At 40.4% G+C, this 18,353-nt stretch overlaps 1 protein-coding gene across 3 annotated transcripts in view; it reads left to right on the top strand.

Annotated features, from left to right (window-relative positions):
* The first annotated feature begins 1,862 nt into the window (after positions 1 to 1,862).
* The window catches only part of LOC129842718 (zinc finger protein ZFP2-like), a 213,879-nt gene continuing 197,388 nt past the window's right edge, over positions 1,863 to 18,353 (top strand). The window contains exons 1-2 of one of the 3 annotated variants that reach the window (XM_055911342.1): positions 1,874 to 2,597; positions 13,470 to 17,121. In XM_055911342.1, coding sequence (XP_055767317.1) covers positions 2,207 to 2,597; positions 13,470 to 14,689 — 1,611 coding nt within the window. In that variant the 5' untranslated portion in view covers positions 1,874 to 2,206 and the 3' untranslated portion in view covers positions 14,690 to 17,121. Of the gene's footprint in view, positions 2,598 to 13,469; positions 17,122 to 18,353 lie in introns of those variants that run through there. The other 2 variants (XM_055911344.1, XM_055911343.1) reach the window with 2 other exon arrangements.

Below are 18,353 nucleotides of genomic sequence, written 5' to 3'. Positions count from 1 at the left end.
TGAAGTGTAATTTGATGAAATACTCCACCTATCCTGTGTTTATCAGATCAATGCAGATGAAGGGCATTAGATGTTGAGATGAACCGGTGTTGGAGTATTTACATGATGCATAGGAAGTGTAGTGTACTGTTTTTAACATTATATTTCTGTATATATGAATTAACTAGTTAAATCCTGTTTCTAGTCTATTAGTTACAATGTGTACCCATTGATGTCCCAGGACCAAGATTGATAAACACTGTTGAAGTGTAGAATTGTAATACATACATGAAGACACAGCGTCATTCAAAGACTTCAATTTGATACTCCTGGTATTGGATATGACTGAAAAATCATCTCAAAGACATTCATACCTAAACTGCACCTTTATTTGCCAAGGTAGAGTACATGATCAGTGAATATATTAAATGTAAAGGCTACAATGTGGGGATCTCATGCATGGTAATAACTACATGTATACACGACTTGCATCCTTGGCACAACATGATATTATATTCTACTCAATCCATAGGCTTCATTAATGTCATTCAGGCTGTTTTGAAGTTGATACAACTGGCTATGATAGCTGAGGTTCATAGCTAGGTTCTGAACTAATATGTATACCAAACGTTTGGGTCCATACACAGATCGGCTAGATAGCTAGCTACACATCCATGGGCATACAGGGATTTTAATCATCCACTGCACAATAAGCAAGAACATAGCTAGCTACGTGATTTCATCTATCTGCATGGCAAATATCAGCAAGGAAAGCTTACAAAATTGTACATTCAATTTGCAGTAAAATCTTAAACTAGATAGATTCTTTACATCCACTGTTACACAAAACGACAGTCTGGTTTGCTGGTTGTTTCAGGAGTCCCTAAAACAACCAGAATTACAATTTCATACTCATGTCACAACATCCATACAGCTAGTCAGCTATCTGGCTAATGTTAGCTAGTCAGCTAGCTTGCTAAATCGCGATTTTCATAAATTAACTTTATGATAAAAAAATGCATAATCGTTTGTCTCTATGAACTAACATTCCTGTCAACTGTACATGTCTTTATGACGTTATAATCCCTTACATTTGCTTCCATCCTAGTATTTCTATCCGCCATCTTTAATCCAGTTCAGATCTGTGTAGGGGTTCCCCTCCTAGTATTTATGTTCTTCATCTTTGATGTAGTTCAGTTCTGTGTAGAGGTACCCCTCTCTCCTAGTATTTATGTTCTTCATCTTTGATGTAGTTCAGTTCTGTGTAGGGGTTCCCCTCTCTCCTAGTATTTCTGTCCGCCATCTTTGATGTAGTTCAGTTCTGTGTAGGGGTACCCCTCTCTCCTAGTATTTATGTTCTTCATCTTTGATTCAGTTCTGTGTAGGGGTACCCCTCTCTCCTAGTATTTCTGTCCGCCATCTTTGATGTAGTTCAGTTCTGTGTAGGGGTACCCCTCTCTCCTAGTATTTCTGTCCGCCATCTTTGATTCAGTTCAGTTCTGTGTAGGGTTACCCCTCTCTCCTTGTATTTCTGTCCGCCATCTTTGATTCAGTTCTGTGTAGGCTTATCCCTCTCTTCTAGTATTTATGTTCTTCATCTTTGATACACTTCAGTTCTGTGTAGGGGTACCCCTCTCTCCTAGTATTTCTGTCCGCCATCTTTGCTGAAGAAAGTGTAACAGTCACTAGCGCGGCTGCAGCCTCCCCCGGTCCTAGTGCCGGCCCGGTAAGATGTTTAAGACGCGATGGAACGGTTGACGAAAATAAGAAATCACAGAAAAAATGTATTGACTGATATTGAATTATTCAGGGGGGGGGGGGGGGGGGCTAATTAATATTTTAGGACTAGCTATGTTCCTGATTCCTACCTACCTTTGTCTGAAAATTTTATTTACATTTTACTCAACTGCGTTACCCATTCCATTTAGCAGATGGCGGTCTGCGACTTTAAGGCAATGCTGCTACTGTGACGTATAATCTAGTGGACGGAACGCTTCTTTCAACAGCAGCAAAAGTAAATCAGCCACCTCTGTAGCTTGCTAGACAAAATAGACGAACCAATAAAGCTCTTTAGACGCGTTAGTGTATATTAGCCACTGTATTTTAAACCCACTTCTGTCGTCTAGTTAGTTATCCCTTTTAATTTCATATTTACGGTATTGTTTTTATTATTCATCTAGCGGGCTGGTTAAGTTAGCATTAGCCTAACTAGCTAACATCTCCAACCATGAGGTCACTAAGCTACTCTCTTGTTAATGAAGAGGAGGACTGCTGGACGGAGAAAGAAGCTCTCGTCAAAGAGGAGAAGGAAGAGAAGGTTATCACAGTAAAACAAGAAGTAGAGGGTGAGGCTGTTACAGTGAAAGAAGAAGAGAAAGACGTTACAGTGAAAGAAGAGGTAGACGCGTTCAGATTGAAAGAGGAAGAGGATGTTACAGTAAAAGAAGAGGAGGAAGAGAAAGAGGAGGCTGCAGTTTTTGGAGTGAAAGAGGAGGATGGGGAGATGACTGTCACATTGGAAGAAGAGGAGGAGGAAACTGAATATCTGGGCTCGGTTTCCCAAACGCATCTTAAGGCATCCAATGGTTCTAACGATGAACGGGCCCTGATTAACACTAGTAAGTACTGTCTTAAAAACAGAGACACAAACTCTGCAGTTGTTGAACTGTCTTATTTTTTTATTTAACCAGGTGGCTGTGATGTCATAATGATAGTTTAACATGGTGACCATGATGTCATAATGATAGTTTAACCAGGTGGCCATGATGTCATAATGATAGTTTAACATGGTGACCATGATGTCATAATGATAGTTTAACTAGGTGGCCATGGTTTCAAAAGTTTAGACTTTTTGTATTTAACCAGGTAGGCCAGTTGAGAACAAGTTCTCATTTACAACTGCGACCTGGCCAAGATAAAGCAAAGCAGTGTGACACAGACAACAACATAGAGTTACACATGGAATAACATGGAATAAACAATAAGCAAGCCAATAACACAATAAACAAGTCAATGACACAGTAGAAAAATTAGAATGTCTATATATAGTGTGTGCAAAAGGCATAAGGTAGGTAATGAATAGTCCATAGTAGCGAAGAATTACAATTTAGCAGATTAACACTGGAGTGATAAATTAGCAGATGATGATGTGCAAGTAGAGATACTGGTGTGCAAAAGAGCAGAAAAGTTCATGTACAGCTGCAGCGATCGGTTAGCTGCTCAGATAGCTGATGTTTAAAGTTGGTGAGGGAAATATAAGTCTCCAGCTTCAGCGATTTTTGAAATTCGCTCCAGTCACTGGAAGGATGTGTGGTGTTAAAGGGAAAATCTGCAATTACCACATCCATATTTTGATTTTTAAATTATTTATTTATAGCCATTGATTCTTGAGGAATATAACAAATGCCTCATGAGCTTAGTTCAACTGTTTTTACCCCATCAGAACCCCAAATAAGCTTTTTTTACTCCAATGTTTAGAAACAATGTAAATCAACACTGTATAGCCTCAACATGGTTAAAACTATAATGTTGAGATCATGGATGGACAGTCCTTGCATCCATAGGTCTGTCTATGAATTTGAAAGTAGTTACATTTCTCCAGCCCCATCATCATCTTATTACCAAAACAGTGGTGGAAAGACAGCTTTTTATTGGTTGATTGATTGTTGTGTGGCTTTTTTAAAGGGACAACTTAGTATTTAAACAGCAACAAAATGGCTGCCCAGAGACTTGGTTTGGTAAACAGCTGAGGGATGGGGGCTGGAGAAATGAAACCATGCTCAAATTCATAGAGAAAGCTATTGTATCAACCGTAATCCAACACCTAGCGACCTCGTCAAGAAGTTCAGACATCTTGGCGTAACAGTTGTAAGGTGTTGGCTTGACAGTCGCTGGACCCAGGTTTGAGTTCAGCTCAGGGAAACCCCCTGAATTCACTACACTATGAATACAAGAACTGACCATCCATGAGGTCAAAATTATAGTTTAACCAGGTTTCTAGGATATATAGTATATTCTAGAATTCATCCATGATGTCATAGTGGTAGTTTAACCAGGTTTCTAGGATATATAGTATATTCTAGAATTCATCCATGATGTCATAATGATAGTTTAACCAGGTTTCTAGGCTATATAGTATATTCTAGAATTGCCAATGTAGATTTCCTGTGGGGGTCAAATTGTTAGAGCTGTTGATAAGTCATTGTATAATATTCGGCCAATTTATTTTCATGCCATTACATCAATACAGCCCATCCAGAAGAGAAGAAACTCTTCCTGAACCACCTCCTCCTGCTGGCCTTCATACATTCTGACGTTGCTGGTAATAGGCTACACAAGCAGTCGGCAACCTACATTTGGAGTGCAAATGTATCTTACCATTTCTACTGATCTGGTGACAATTATGATTTTCATATGTTCATTTTACTGGAACAGTTTCATTTAATTTATAATAGTATCTCAATCATTGTCTGTGATTAATCTACATTCTATCTAAATGGAAATTATACAAATCTAAAAGTAACTTTTATTGCCATTGCCACCTATGTAAAAAATAGCCTACATAAAGCCAACAAATAAAAACATTGCAAATAACTGTCCTATAAATCACATGGCCTGTCCATAACGAACTTGAAACAGTGTATAAAATATTCTGGGCCCTCAGTTTCCCGTGCCTGTGAGTTCTCGACCAACACAGCTGTAGGCTATTTGTGAAAGGGATAAGAAGTAATCAGGTGTTTTGACATTTCCACTGGATCAGAGCATTACGTTTTTCCCTTTTGTGCCGAGTGGTTATCGAAAGGGCGAGAGCTGGAAATATTTTACAAATACTTTGAGGAGTTATTCTCCTTTGCAATTGATTTAGATTTAGACTTTGATTACTTGCTGTTTGAGGTGGAAAAAAAACATTACTTTGAGAAGCTCCACAACTCACAATCAGACATCCCCAAATGTGCATATTTATAGGCTTACATTTGTGCTCAGGACAGGTAGACTAGTCCTACTTCTATATGTGTAACCAGGTAGACTAGTCCTACTTCTATATGCGTAACCAGGTAGACTAGTCCTACTTCTATATGTGTAACCAGGTAGACTAGTCCTACTTCTATATGTGTAACCAGGTAGACTAGTCCTACTTCTATATGTGTAACCAGGTAGACTAGTCCTACCTCTATATGTGTAACCAGGTAGACTAGTCCTACTTCTATATGCGTAACCAGGTAGACTAGTCCTACTTCTATATGTGTCACCAGGTAGACTAGTCCTACTTCTATATGTGTTGTCAGGTAGACTAGTCCTACTTCTATATGTGTAATCAGGTAGACTAGTCCTACTTCTACATGTGTAACCAGGTAGACTAGTCCTACTTCTATATGTGTAACCAGGTAGACTAGTCCTACTTCTATATGCGTAACCAGGTAGACTAGTTCTACTTCTATATGTGTAACCAGGTAGACTAGTCGTACTTCTATATGTGTAACCAGGTAGACTAGTCCTACTTCTACATGTGTAACCAGGTAGACTAGTCCTACTACTATATGTGTAGTCAGGTAGACTAGTCGTACTTCTCTATGTGTAACCAGGTAGACTAGTCCTACTACTATATGTGTAGTCAGGTAGACTAGTCGTACTTCTCTATGTGTAACCAGGTAGACTAGTCCTACTACTATATGTGTAGTCAGGTAGACTAGTCGTACTTCTCTATGTGTAACCAGGTAGACTAGTCCTACTTCTATATGTGTAACCAGGTAGACTAGTCGTACTTCTATATGTGTAACCAGGTAGACTAGTCCTACTTCTACATGTGTAACCAGGTAGACTAGTCCTACTACTATATGTGTAGTCAGGTAGACTAGTCGTACTTCTCTATGTGTAACCAGGTAGACTAGTCCTACCTCTATATGTGTAATCAGGTAGACTAGTCCTACCTCTATATGTGTAACCAGGTAGACTAGTCCTACTTCTATATGTGTAACCAGGTAGACTAGTCCTACCTCTATATGTGTAATCAGGTAGACTAGTCCTACCTCTATGTGTAATCAGGTAGACTAGTCCTACTACTATATGTGTAACCAGGTAGACTAGTCCTACTTCTATATGTGTAATCAGGTAGACTAGTCCTACTTCTATATGCGTAACCAGGTAGACTAGTCCTACTACTATATGCGTAACCAGGTAGACTAGTCCTACCTCTATATGTATAACCAGGTAGACTAGTCCTACTACTATATGTGTTGTCAGGTAGACTAGTCCTACTTCTATATGTGTAACCAGGTAGACTAGTCCTGCTTCTATATGCGTAATCAGGTAGACTAGTCCTACTTCTATATGTGTAACCAGGTAGACTAGTCCTACTTCTATATGCGTAATCAGGTAGACTAGTCCTGCTTCTATATGCGTAATCAGGTAGACTAGTCCTACTTCTATATGTGTAACCAGGTAGACTAGTCCTACTTCTATATGCGTAACCAGATAGACTAGTCCTACTTCTATATGTGTAACCAGGTAGATTAGTCCTACTTCTATATGTGTAACCAGGTAGACTAGTCCTACTTCTATATGTGTAACCAGGTAGATTAGTCCTACTTCTATATGTGTAACCAGGTAGACTAGTCTTACTTCTATATGTGTAACCAGGTAGATTAGTCCTACTTCTATATGTGTAACCAGGTAGACTAGTCTTACTTCTATATGTGTAACCAGGTAGACTAGTCCTACTTCTATATGTGTAACCAGGTAGACTAGTCCTACCTCTATATGCGTAATCAGGTGTGCGTCCTTACTCAACATTGACAGGAGGGTTTCAAGCAAAAGACAATTAATAAATTGACAAACCTGACACATCTTGGTCAGGTCAAATCAAATGTTAATGGTCACATACACATGGTTAGCAGATGTTAATGGTCACATACACATGGTTAGCAGATGTTAATGGTCACATACACATGGTTAGCAGATGTTAATGGTCACATGCACATGGTTAGCAGATGTTAATGGTCACATACACATGGTTAGCAGATGTTAATGGGCACATACACATGGTTAGCAGATGTTAATGGGCACATACACATGGTTAGCAGATGTTAATGGTCACATATACATGGTTAGCAGATGTTATTGGTCACATACACATGGTTAGCGGATGTTATTGGTCACATACACATGGTTAGCGGATGTTATTGGTCACCTACACATGGTTAGCAGATGTTAATGGTCACATACACATGGTTAGCAGATGTTAATGGTCACATACACATGGTTAGCAGATGTTAATGGTCACATATACATGGTTAGCAGATGTTATTGGGCACATACACATGGTTAGCAGATGTTAATGGGCACATACACATGGTTAACAGATGTTATTGGGCACATACACATGGTTAGCGGATGTTAAAGGTCACATACACATGGTTAGCAGATGTTAAAGGTCACATACACATGGTTAGCAGATGTTAATGGTCACATACACATGGTTAGCAGATGTTAATGGTCACATACACATGGTTAGCAGATGTTAATGGTCACATACACATGGTTAGCGGATGTTAATGGTCACATGGTTAGCAGATGTTAATGGTCACATACACATGGTTAGCAGATGTTAATGGTCACATACACATGGTTAGCAGATGTTAATGGTCACATACACATGGTTAGCGGATGTTAATGGTCACATACACATGGTTAGCGGATGTTAATGGTCACATACACATGTTTAGCGGATGTTAATGATCACATACACATGGTTAGCAGATGTTAATGCGACTGTAGTGAAATGCTTGTGCTTCTAGTTCCGACAATGCAGTAATATCTAACAAGTAATCTAACAAATTCACAACAACTACCTTATACACACAAATGTAAGGGATGAATAAGAATATGTACATATAAATACATGGATGAGCGATGGCCGTGCGTCATAGGCAGATGCAGTAGATGTTATAGAATACTGTATATACATATGAGAGTAATGTAGCGTATGTGAACATCATTAAAGTTGCGTTATTTAAAGTGACTAGAGATACCTTTTATTAAGTCCATTTATTAAAGTGGCTAGAGATTGAGTCTGTATGTTGGCAGCAGCCTCTCAATGTTAGTGATGGCAGGTTAACAGTCTGATGGCCTTGAGATAGAAGCTGTTTTTCAGTCTCTCGGTCCCAGCTTTGATGCACCTGTATTGACCTCGTCTTCTGGATGATAGCGGTGTGAACAGGCAGTGGCTCGGGTGGTTGTTGTCCTTGATGATCTTTTTGGCCTTCCTGTGACATCGAGTGGTGTAGGTGTCCTGGAGGGCAGGTAGTTTGCCCCGGTGATGCCTTGTGCAGACCGGACCACCCTCTGGAGGGTCTTGCGGTTGAGGGCGGTGCAGTTGCCATACCAGGCGGTGATACAGCCCGACAGGATGCTCTCAATTGTGCGTCTATAAAAGTTTGTGAGTGTGTTCGGTGACAAGACAAATTTCTTCAGCCTCCTGAGGTTGAAGTGTCGCTGTTGCGCCTTCTTCACCACACTGTCTGTGTGGGTGGACCATTTCAGTTTGTCTGTGATGTGTACGCCAAGGAACTAAAAACGTTCCACCTTCTCCACTACTGTCCCGTCGATGTGGATAGGGGGGTGCTCCCTCTGCAGTTTCCTGAAGTCCACGATCATCTCCTTTGTTTTGTTGATGTTGAGTGAGAGGTTATTTTCCTGACACCACACTCCGAGTGCCCTCACCTCCTCCCTGCGGGTCGTCTTGTCGTTGTTGGTAATCAAGCCGACCACTGTAGTGTCGTCTGCAAACTTGATGATTGAGTTGGAGGCGTGCATGGCCACACAGTCATGGGTGAACAGGGAGTACAGGAGAGGGCTCAGAACGCACCCTTGTGGGGCCCCAGTGTTGAGGATCAGCGGGGTGGAGATATTGTTTCCTACCTTCGCCACCTGGGGGCAGCCGGTCAGAAAGTCCAGGACCCAGTTGCACAGGGTGGGGTCGAGACCCAAGGTCTCGAGCTTAACTTCTCTAGGGTAGGGGGCAGCAATTGGAATTTTGGATGAAAAGCGTGCCCAAATTAAACTGCCTGCTACTCGGGCCCAGAAAATATGATATGCATATAACTGGTTCAATAATTACACATAATTCTTAATACTGTAGCAATTTAGTAACAGTCACATGTTCAACTATCATCAGCTGATCCAGGAAATCATTTTCTGAATGCCAGTCACATGACAAACATCACGACATGCAACAACCAAAGTGCTTCTTCATTCTTTACTCTGGTAAAGACAGTTATGCTGTGCTCCAAGTTGGATCCAACATCCCTAACAAATTGATGTTTATATTGTGTTATTGTCTGCTTGATTTACAGTAGGGTCACGTTAGTCTGAGCTATTTTCCGTTATTCAGGACATTTAGAATGACATCACATTACAGAGTAGCCTAGTGGGATTATTCACAAAATTATCTGGTGATCAGGTTATGAAATGTCATGAAAAATACATTGTCCATGTTTCACCTGTAAATATTAAATTATTTATAGTCATAGGTCTATGTTGTTGTTAGGTGAAGTTATGGGTCCTACAGTAGGTCTATGTTGTTGTTAGGTGAAGTTATGGGTCCTACAGTAGGTCTATGTTATTGTTAGGTGAAGTTATGGGTCCTACAGTAGGTCTATGTTATTGTTATGGGTCCTACAGTAGGTCTATGTTGTTGTTAGGTGAAGTTATGGGTCCTACAGTAGGTGTATGCTGTTAGGTGAAGTTATGGGTCCTACAGTAGGTCTATGTTGTTGTTAGGTGAAGTTATGGGTCCTACAGTAGGTCTATGTTGTTGTTAGGTGAAGTTATGGGTCCTACAGTAGGTCTATGTTGTTGTTAGGTGAAGTTACGGGTCCTACAGTAGGTGTATGTTGTTGTTAGGTGAAGTTATGGGTCCTACAGTAGGTGTATGCTGTTAGGTGAAGTTATGGGTCCTACAGTAGGTCTAGGTTGTTGTTAGGTGAAGTTATGGGTCCTACAGTAGGTCTATGTTATTGTTAGGTGAAGTTATGGGTCCTACAGTAGGTCTATGTTATTGTTATGGGTCCTACAGTAGGTCTATGTTGTTGTTAGGTGAAGTTATGGGTCCTACAGTAGGTGTATGCTGTTAAGTGAAGTTATGGGTCCTACAGTAGGTCTATGTTGTTGTTAGGTGAAGTAATGGGTCTTACAGTAGGCCTATGTTATTGTTCTTGTATTCACACCAATAATACTTTTCAATACTTTGTAGAATCACCTTTTGTAAATGACATAACCGAAGTCATGGATCGGTAGGATAGTCAGTTTTACGAGGCCATGTTTGGCAGTGTGAAGGAGGCTATAGGAAATAGGAAGCCGATTCTAGATTTAACTTTGGATTGGAGATGCTTAATGTGAGTCTGGAAGGAGAGTTTACAGTCTAACCAGACACCTAGGTATTTATAGTTGTCCACATATTCTAAGTCAGAACCGTCCAGAGTAGAGGTCGACCGATTAATCAGGGCCGATTTCAATTTTTCATAACAATCGGAAATCGGTATTTTGGGCGCCGATTTGCAGATGTATTTTTTTTTTTATATATATATACTTTTTTTTTTTACACCTTTATTTAATCTTTATTTAACTAGGCAATTCAGTTAAGAACACATTCTTATTTTCAATGACGGCCTAGGAACGGGGCAGAACGACAGATTTTTAACCTTGTCAGCTCGGGGGATCCAATCTTGCAACCTTACAGTTAACTAGTCCAATGCTCTAACACCTGATTACATTGCACTCCACGAGGAGCCTGCCTGTTGGCGAGTGCAGTAAGCTAAGTTGCTAGCTAGCATTAAACTTATCTTATAAAAAACAATCAATCAATGACTGTCATTGCTCCAATGTGTACTTAACCATAAACATCAATGCCTTTCTTAAAATCAATACACAAGTATATATTTTTAAACCTGCATATTTAGCTAAAAGAAATCCAGGTTAGCAGGCAATATTAACCAGGTGAAATTGTGTCATTTCTCTTGCGTTCATTGCACTCAGAGTCAGGGTATATGCAACAGTTTGGGCCGCCTGGCTCTTTGCGAACTAATTTGCCAGAATTTTACGTAATTATGACAACATTGAAGGTTGTGCAATGTAACAGGAATATTTAGACTCGTAGATGCCAACCGTTAGATAACATACGGAACGGAATAAACGTTTTGTTTTCGAGGTGAAAGTTTCCGGATTAGTCAAAGGTATATGGTTTAGAGAGAAATAGTCGACGCGTTATAATTCCTGTAATAACTTGCGGCTGAATTTGAAAGGGGTTCCTTCGTTATTTTACCGTTCATGTCTTCCATAGAGAATGTCTTGATCTACTTCAAATAAGGTCTGTGTTTCGTGCAGGCTTAAACCGCCTCGACGTTTTGATACCCGTGTAAATCTCACTAGGATAAGGTAACGTTTGTCAACATATTTTCATAAATCCACTCTACAATTTTTTTTAATATCTTGGCTTATATTTAGCCAATATTGATCAGAGTTACCTTGTCCTATGGATATCTACACAGTTATAAAATTGGCACGGTGATGTAAGCCTACACGAAACACAGACCTTATTTTAAGTGAATCTAAAAATATCCTATGCAATAAATGAAGGAACCGCTTTTTGCTAGGTGTCATGGGAATTATGACTCGCACTTTGGTTGTCAATTCTTACCATGCCCATTATTAAAATAGGATTTCCTGCATATAGAAATTAAAGTTTTTGTTTTCAACATTCATCACAGGTAACTTAAACTCAATTTTTATTCAAACAGTTGAGAGTATTTGTCTCCTAAGCAGACTCTTCAGTATCATTGTCACTTCAGAGCTGTGTGCATGTGTGTGTATTTATGTATTATTTTAAGTTTAAAATAAAAGTGTTCATTGTTCATTCAGTATTGTTGCAATTGTCATTATTACAAAAATGTGTGTGTGTGTATGATATATATATTTAAAAAACATTTTTTTAAATAAATCGTCCGATTAATCGGTATCGGCTTTTTTTCCCCTCCAATAATCGGTGTCGGTATCGGCATTGAAAAATCATAATCGGTCGACCTCTAGTCCAGAGTAGTGATGCTTGTCGGGCGGGCGGATGCAGGCAGCGATCGGTTGAAGAGCATTTAGTTTTACTAGCATATAAGAGCAGTTGGAGGCCACGGAAGGAGAGTTGTATGGCGTTGAAGCTCGTATGGAGGTTTGTTAACACAGTGTCCAAAGAAGGGCCATATGTATACAGAATGGTGTCATCAGAGAAACACCCACAGCAAGAGTTACAGCATTGATATATACAGAGTCAGCCTGAGAATTGAACCCTGTGGCACCCCCATAGAGACTGCCAGAGGTCCGGACAACAGGCCCTCCGATTTGACACACTGAACTCCATCAGAGAAGTAGTTGGTGAACCAGGCGAGGCAGTCATTTGAGAAACCAAGGCTGTTGAGTCTGCCGATAAGAATACGGGGATTGACAGAGTCGAAAGACTTGGCTAGGTTGATGAATACGGCTGCACAGTACTGTCTTTTATCGATGGCGGTTATGATATCGTTTAGTAACTTGAGCGAGGCTGAGGTGCACCCGTGACCAGCTCGGAAACCAGATTGCATAGCGGAGAAGGTACGGTGGGATTCGAAATGGTCAGTGATCGGTTTGTTCACTTTGCTTTCGAAGACTTTAGAAAGGCAGGGCAGGATGGATATAGGTCTACAACAGTTTGGGTCTAGAGTGTCACCCCCTTTGAAGAGGGGGATGACCACGGCAGCTTTCCGATCTTTAGGAATCTCAGACGATACGAAAGAGAGATTGAACAGACCAGTAATAGGGGTTTCAACAATGGCGGCAGATAACTTTAGGAAGAGAGGGTCCAGATTGTCTAGCCCAGCTGATTTTTAGGCATCCAGATTTTGCAGCTCTTTCAGAACATCAGCTGTTTGTATTTGGGTGAAGGAGAAGCAGGGGGAGCTTGGGCAAGTTGCTGCGAGGGGTGCGGAGCTGTTAGCCGGGGTTGGGGTAGCCAGGTGGAAAGCATGGCCAACCGTAGAAAAATGCTTATTGAATTGCTCTATTGTCGTGGATTTATCAGTGGTGACAGTGTTTCCTAGCCTCAGTGCAGTTGGCAGCTGGGAGGAGATACTCTTATTTTCCATGGACTTTACAGTGTCCCAAAACTTTTGGGAATTAGTGCTGCAGGATGCATATTTCTGTTAGGAAAGTAAAGGCTAGCTTTTTCAAACTGACCGTGTGTATTGGTTTCTGACTTCCCTGAAAGTTTCATATCGCGGGGAATATTCGATGCTAGTGCAGTACGCCACAGGGTGTTTTTGTGCTGGTCAAGGGCAGTCAAGTCTGGAGTGAACCAAGGGCAGACGACAATTGTTGTACAACATCATGGCTACGCTGTTGGCATCACCTTTTACAGTGGATTTCTGCTGTTGTGGGCTTTTAACCATCTGTCTGACTTGTTGTTCACACAGGAGAGAGACGTGACTATCGTGGATCCTCTGGGGAGCCTCAACAACATCATGATGCTGATGAGGCAGAGAAGAGTCTCTCCACGTCAAAACACCTCAAGAAACACCAGCAGAGAACCACAGGGAAGAAATCTCACTTCTGCTCTGACTGTGGGAAAGGTTGCAAATCTTCATCAGAACTTAAAATACACCAGAGAACACACACAGGAGAGAAACCTTATAGCTGTGGTCAATGTAGGAAGAGTTTTACTACATCTAGCGTTCTGACTCGACATCAGAGAACACACACAGGAGAGAAATCTTATAGCTGTGGTCAATGTGGGAAGAGTTTTGATAGATCTTGCCATTTGACTGTACACCAGAGAACACACACAGGAGAGAAATCTTTTAGCTGGGACCAATGTGGGAAGAGTTTTACTAGATATAGCCAGCTGATTGTACACCAGAGAACACACACAGGAGAGAAACCTTATAGCTGTGATCTATGTGGGAAGAGTTTTAGTCAATCTGGAGCTCTGACCAATCACCAGAGAATACACACAGGAGAGAAATCTTTCAGCTGTGATCAATGTGGGAAGTGTTTTACTACATCTAACCAGCTGACTCTACACCAGAGAACACACACAGGAGAGAAACCTTATTGCTGTGATCAATGTGGGAAGAGTTTTACTACATCTGGCTCTCTGACTTTACACCAGAGAACACACACAGGAGAGAAACCTTACAGCTGTGATCAATGTGGGAAGAGTTTTACTGCATCTGTCTCTCTGACTTTACACCAGAGAACACACACAGGAGAGAAATCTTATAGCTGTGATCAATGTGGGAAGAGTTTTTGTCAATCTGGCCATCTGACAGTGCACCAGAGAACACACACAGGAGAGAAACCTTATAGCTGTGATCAATGTGGGAAGAGTTTTACTACATCTGGCTCTCTGACTTTACACCAGAGAACACACACAGGAGAGAAACCTTACAGCTGTGATCAATGTGGGAAGAGTTTTACTGCATCTGTCTCTCTGACTTTACACCAGAGAACACACACAGGAGAGAAATCTTATAGCTGTGATCAATGTGGGAAGAGTTTTTGTCAATCTGGCCATCTGACAGTGCACCAGAGAACACACACAGGAGAGAAACCTTATAGCTGTGATCAATGTGGGAAGAGTTTTGTTCAATCTAGCTCTCTGACAGTGCACCAGAGAACACACACAGGAGATTAACCTTATAGCTGTGATCAATGTGGGAAGAGTTTTGTTCAATCTAGCTATCTGACAGTGTACAAGAGAACACACACAGGAGAGCAAATATATAGCTGTGACCATAGATAATCTGATAAAAGATCTCTGACTAATCATCAGAAAATACATGAAGGAGTTGTTTCATGATATCAATGAAATGTCACAATGTAGAATGTTTTAACTTTGTAGTAGGAGTATTTTAATGATGTCACAATGTAGAATGTTTTAACATTGTAGTAGGAGAATTGTAATGATGTCACAATGTAGAACCCTAAACGTTTGCCCCCTGTTCTATTGATTTCAACATGATATGGATATTAGCCTCAGGGGGAATAATCCAAGCTCTGATTTGAAAGAGTACTATTTATGAGATTTAGTAAGTACACATTATTCCCAGATTCCGTGTGGTTTTTGAGCTGTTAGTTTTAATAGGACGTGCAACCTCATCTCCCTCCTGTTGCACAAATGATTTTAGCATGAAATTGATTAGTTATGACAAATAAGTGTTGCGTTCCTTTGTTTAGCGACCCGTACATTTAAATGCATTCCAACATCACGTACAGCCTGATTTCCCCCCTAATCGATATCAGTGATTTATTGCTACTTGTCAAAACAACACTGTTTCTGGTGCTTGTGCAGTTTATAAGGAGCTTGTTTAAAAAAATACAAGAAATATGATTATTGTGGCAGATGTTTGTGTAAATAGCACATGTTATGTTTAGGTTTTCAATGTATCCCAAACTGTTTCCGCATATTGGTTATTGATTTGGACACGTTAAAACTGTGTTTTGTCATTGAGGCTATCCCACCTAGCAAAATGTAATTGAAAAGTCGTTGAAAATAAGACTATGCAATCAAATATTTTTTTAAACATTTTTTATTATACCATGCCTTACCATTAAGTGAATTATTGACAATACATATTATCAAAGGGGTGTACATTCATGTAACTTTTAGTAATCATAATTATTTATGCAATCAACTGACAATTTTCGGGTATAATTATATTGACATTGTTGCCCTTCTTTTAGAATAGCAGGGTTCATTCTCAGATGTGCCAACCCAAATGTACTAGAGCATGACATTGGGGACTGGGCCCCGATCCAACAACATGCCTATCTAGTGAACTCTGAAAAGAGAGAGAAGCTCCGCAGTGAGGTGGAAAGTTACTGTGGATATTGCAGGAGTTTCCTCTTGAAATCAGACATGTCCGTGTTAAGGACAACTTGGTTGCTGATTGTTTCAAGGGTGGGCAGTCAAATAGATTTGCGTTTAGCCATTGCGTTGCCATGGATCAATTTACTTTGACTGCACGTTTTTCCGTATTGGAGATGAGTTTTGTTTGGGCTCGTTCCAAGGGGACGAGAGTTCTAGAAGCTGGTGAGTTTTAGGAAGACGAGAGTTCTAGAAGTTTGTTGAGTTTTAGGAGTCTATAGAATGAAAAAGGAGAAAAAAATAATACGATTGTATATTATTATTTAGAAATACCTGTTTTTAATTGTTGACAGCCAGTAGACACCATGTTTATATTGTAGAAGGTGAAGCATTGTAGTTGATTATAATGTGAAATGGAAGTTGTTTTCTGTTGGTGGTGAGCAAACTTGTCCAACAAAAATTATAGGATTTATTTGTTGTTTTAAGGGGGAAGGTGTTCCAGGCTTTCGTTTTTCCATTTATGTTTTGAGGTTGGACTCTAGCACGTATAGCTCGTTAGCACGTAGGGCACACTGATTGGTGTCACCTCGTTAGTCAGTATGTGTAACACCAGTTCTTTTGTTTGCCTCTTCTTGGGCATATTTAGTGGATCTCATGGGTGACTTTTATGTCCCAGTTGTTGTTACTAGTCAACTTTCAGTGGACACTGAGAGCAAAATTGCAAGATTATGTTATAATTATTTTATTGGATCAAATGGTTGTTTTATGCAACAGAATAGAGGGTTCTTAGAGGGTTCTTAGAACTATTGTGTCTGTGTGTTCTACTGAGGATGGGCCTCTGTGAGATAACACTGACAGGACATTTACAATGTCTTTTGGGTGATAAAACCTAAAGAGACCGCATTCCAGAGCATGAGTTAATGTTTCTGTTCTATATGGTACCAGGGAGAGACGACCTCAGGGCCAGACCCTGGTCTATACACAGAGTACTGATTTTACAGCAGATACTGTCTGCTGAGAATTATAAGTATCTTTCATACAAATCTTAACCTTGTGACCCGTTCTATACATCTGTTGTTCGTTATGTAGGTTGAAAGAGGTGTATCTTGGCTGTAAAAGACCTTTATACTTTTGTCTTGTGCCTCTCAACAAATCATCTGGGGGTGATTTGTCGACCAGCCATCATTATCGTAGAGCACTCAATTGATTCACTTTATATGTGTACGTTGTATTGACCTGCTCCTTTATTAAGTGAATAAAGATTTAGTTTAAGAATAACTCTGACTTGTGTGATAAGTTCGTCTCATTTGATATGAAAGAAATTAACCACATTTGGGGATGTTAATCTTCACTTGGTGACCGCTCGTGGCGACCTGGGTAAATGGCCTGGGTAAATGGGTTAGGTAAATGGTGCACGAGGGATCCCTCTAACTTGATCTCAGGGAGACCGCACTTCGGGAACGGAGCAGATGGACCCACCTTTGATCTGAGAGGCAGTGAGCCGAGTCGATACAAAATCTCAAACCTTTTTCTTTTTTTTAAAGAGGTGAGGGAAACACGCAAAGTGTAGTAGTTAGAAAAGCCTCGTAGGCTCTGAGTGTGTATTCCTGTGTGGAGGTGTAGACAGGGCCCAGTCAGGAGGCTCTGAGTGTGTATTCCTGTGTGGAGGTGTAAACAGGGCCCAGTCAGGAGGCTCTGAGTGTGTATTCCTGTGTGGAGGTGTAAACAGGGCCCAGTCAGGAGGCTCTGAGTGTGTATTCCAGTATTTTCCCCAGTGTGGGAGGAGTTGCTAGATTTATTGAATAAACCTTTTTCCATAAAGTTAGTGAACCAAGGTGGCTGACTAGCTGTTGATGTTGAAGAAGTGTCCCGTCCACTAGATTATACGTCACAGTGGCAGAATCACCTGAAAGACGCACATCGCCATCTGCTGACTGGAGTTGGTATCGCAGTTGAGAAAATACTTTCAGACAAAAAGCTAAAAAGCGACTGCATCTAAAAACCAACGACTCCCTTTGAAAACGGGCGATGTGGCATCAGAAACATTTATTATAGTGTAAAAATGTACTACAAAGTGCAGCTAAATAGAATAACTTTGGTCATACCCACTCAGCCCGTGACGTCCAAGGACGTTGAATTATGGGCCATAGCAGGTCTGTCTGTTGTGGCCGCTATTTCGCCCCAAAATACTAATCACAAATTTGGCTGTGTGTAACTGTGTAAATGTCTCTCGGACAAGGTGAGTTTTATCAATATACACTCTAAAAAGTAAAGGTTCCTGGAGTATCCTTTAGGGGTTCTTCAAATTGAAACAGTGGGGGAACCCCTAAAAGTTATTCAAAGAACCTTTTGTGGGAACCCCTATAAGTTCTTTGAATAACCCATTATCATGGTTCCTCAAAGAACCCCTCCTTTATAAAAACATATTTGAATAATATTAATAACAATATTGATTTAAATAATAAATTGTTTATTTAGTGGCACCACAAAT

The sequence above is a fragment of the Salvelinus fontinalis genome, unplaced genomic scaffold (genome assembly GCF_029448725.1).
Source record: "Salvelinus fontinalis isolate EN_2023a unplaced genomic scaffold, ASM2944872v1 scaffold_0062, whole genome shotgun sequence".
Taxonomy (NCBI): domain Eukaryota; kingdom Metazoa; phylum Chordata; class Actinopteri; order Salmoniformes; family Salmonidae; genus Salvelinus; species Salvelinus fontinalis.
This window is presented reverse-complemented; position numbering and strand designations above follow the sequence as displayed.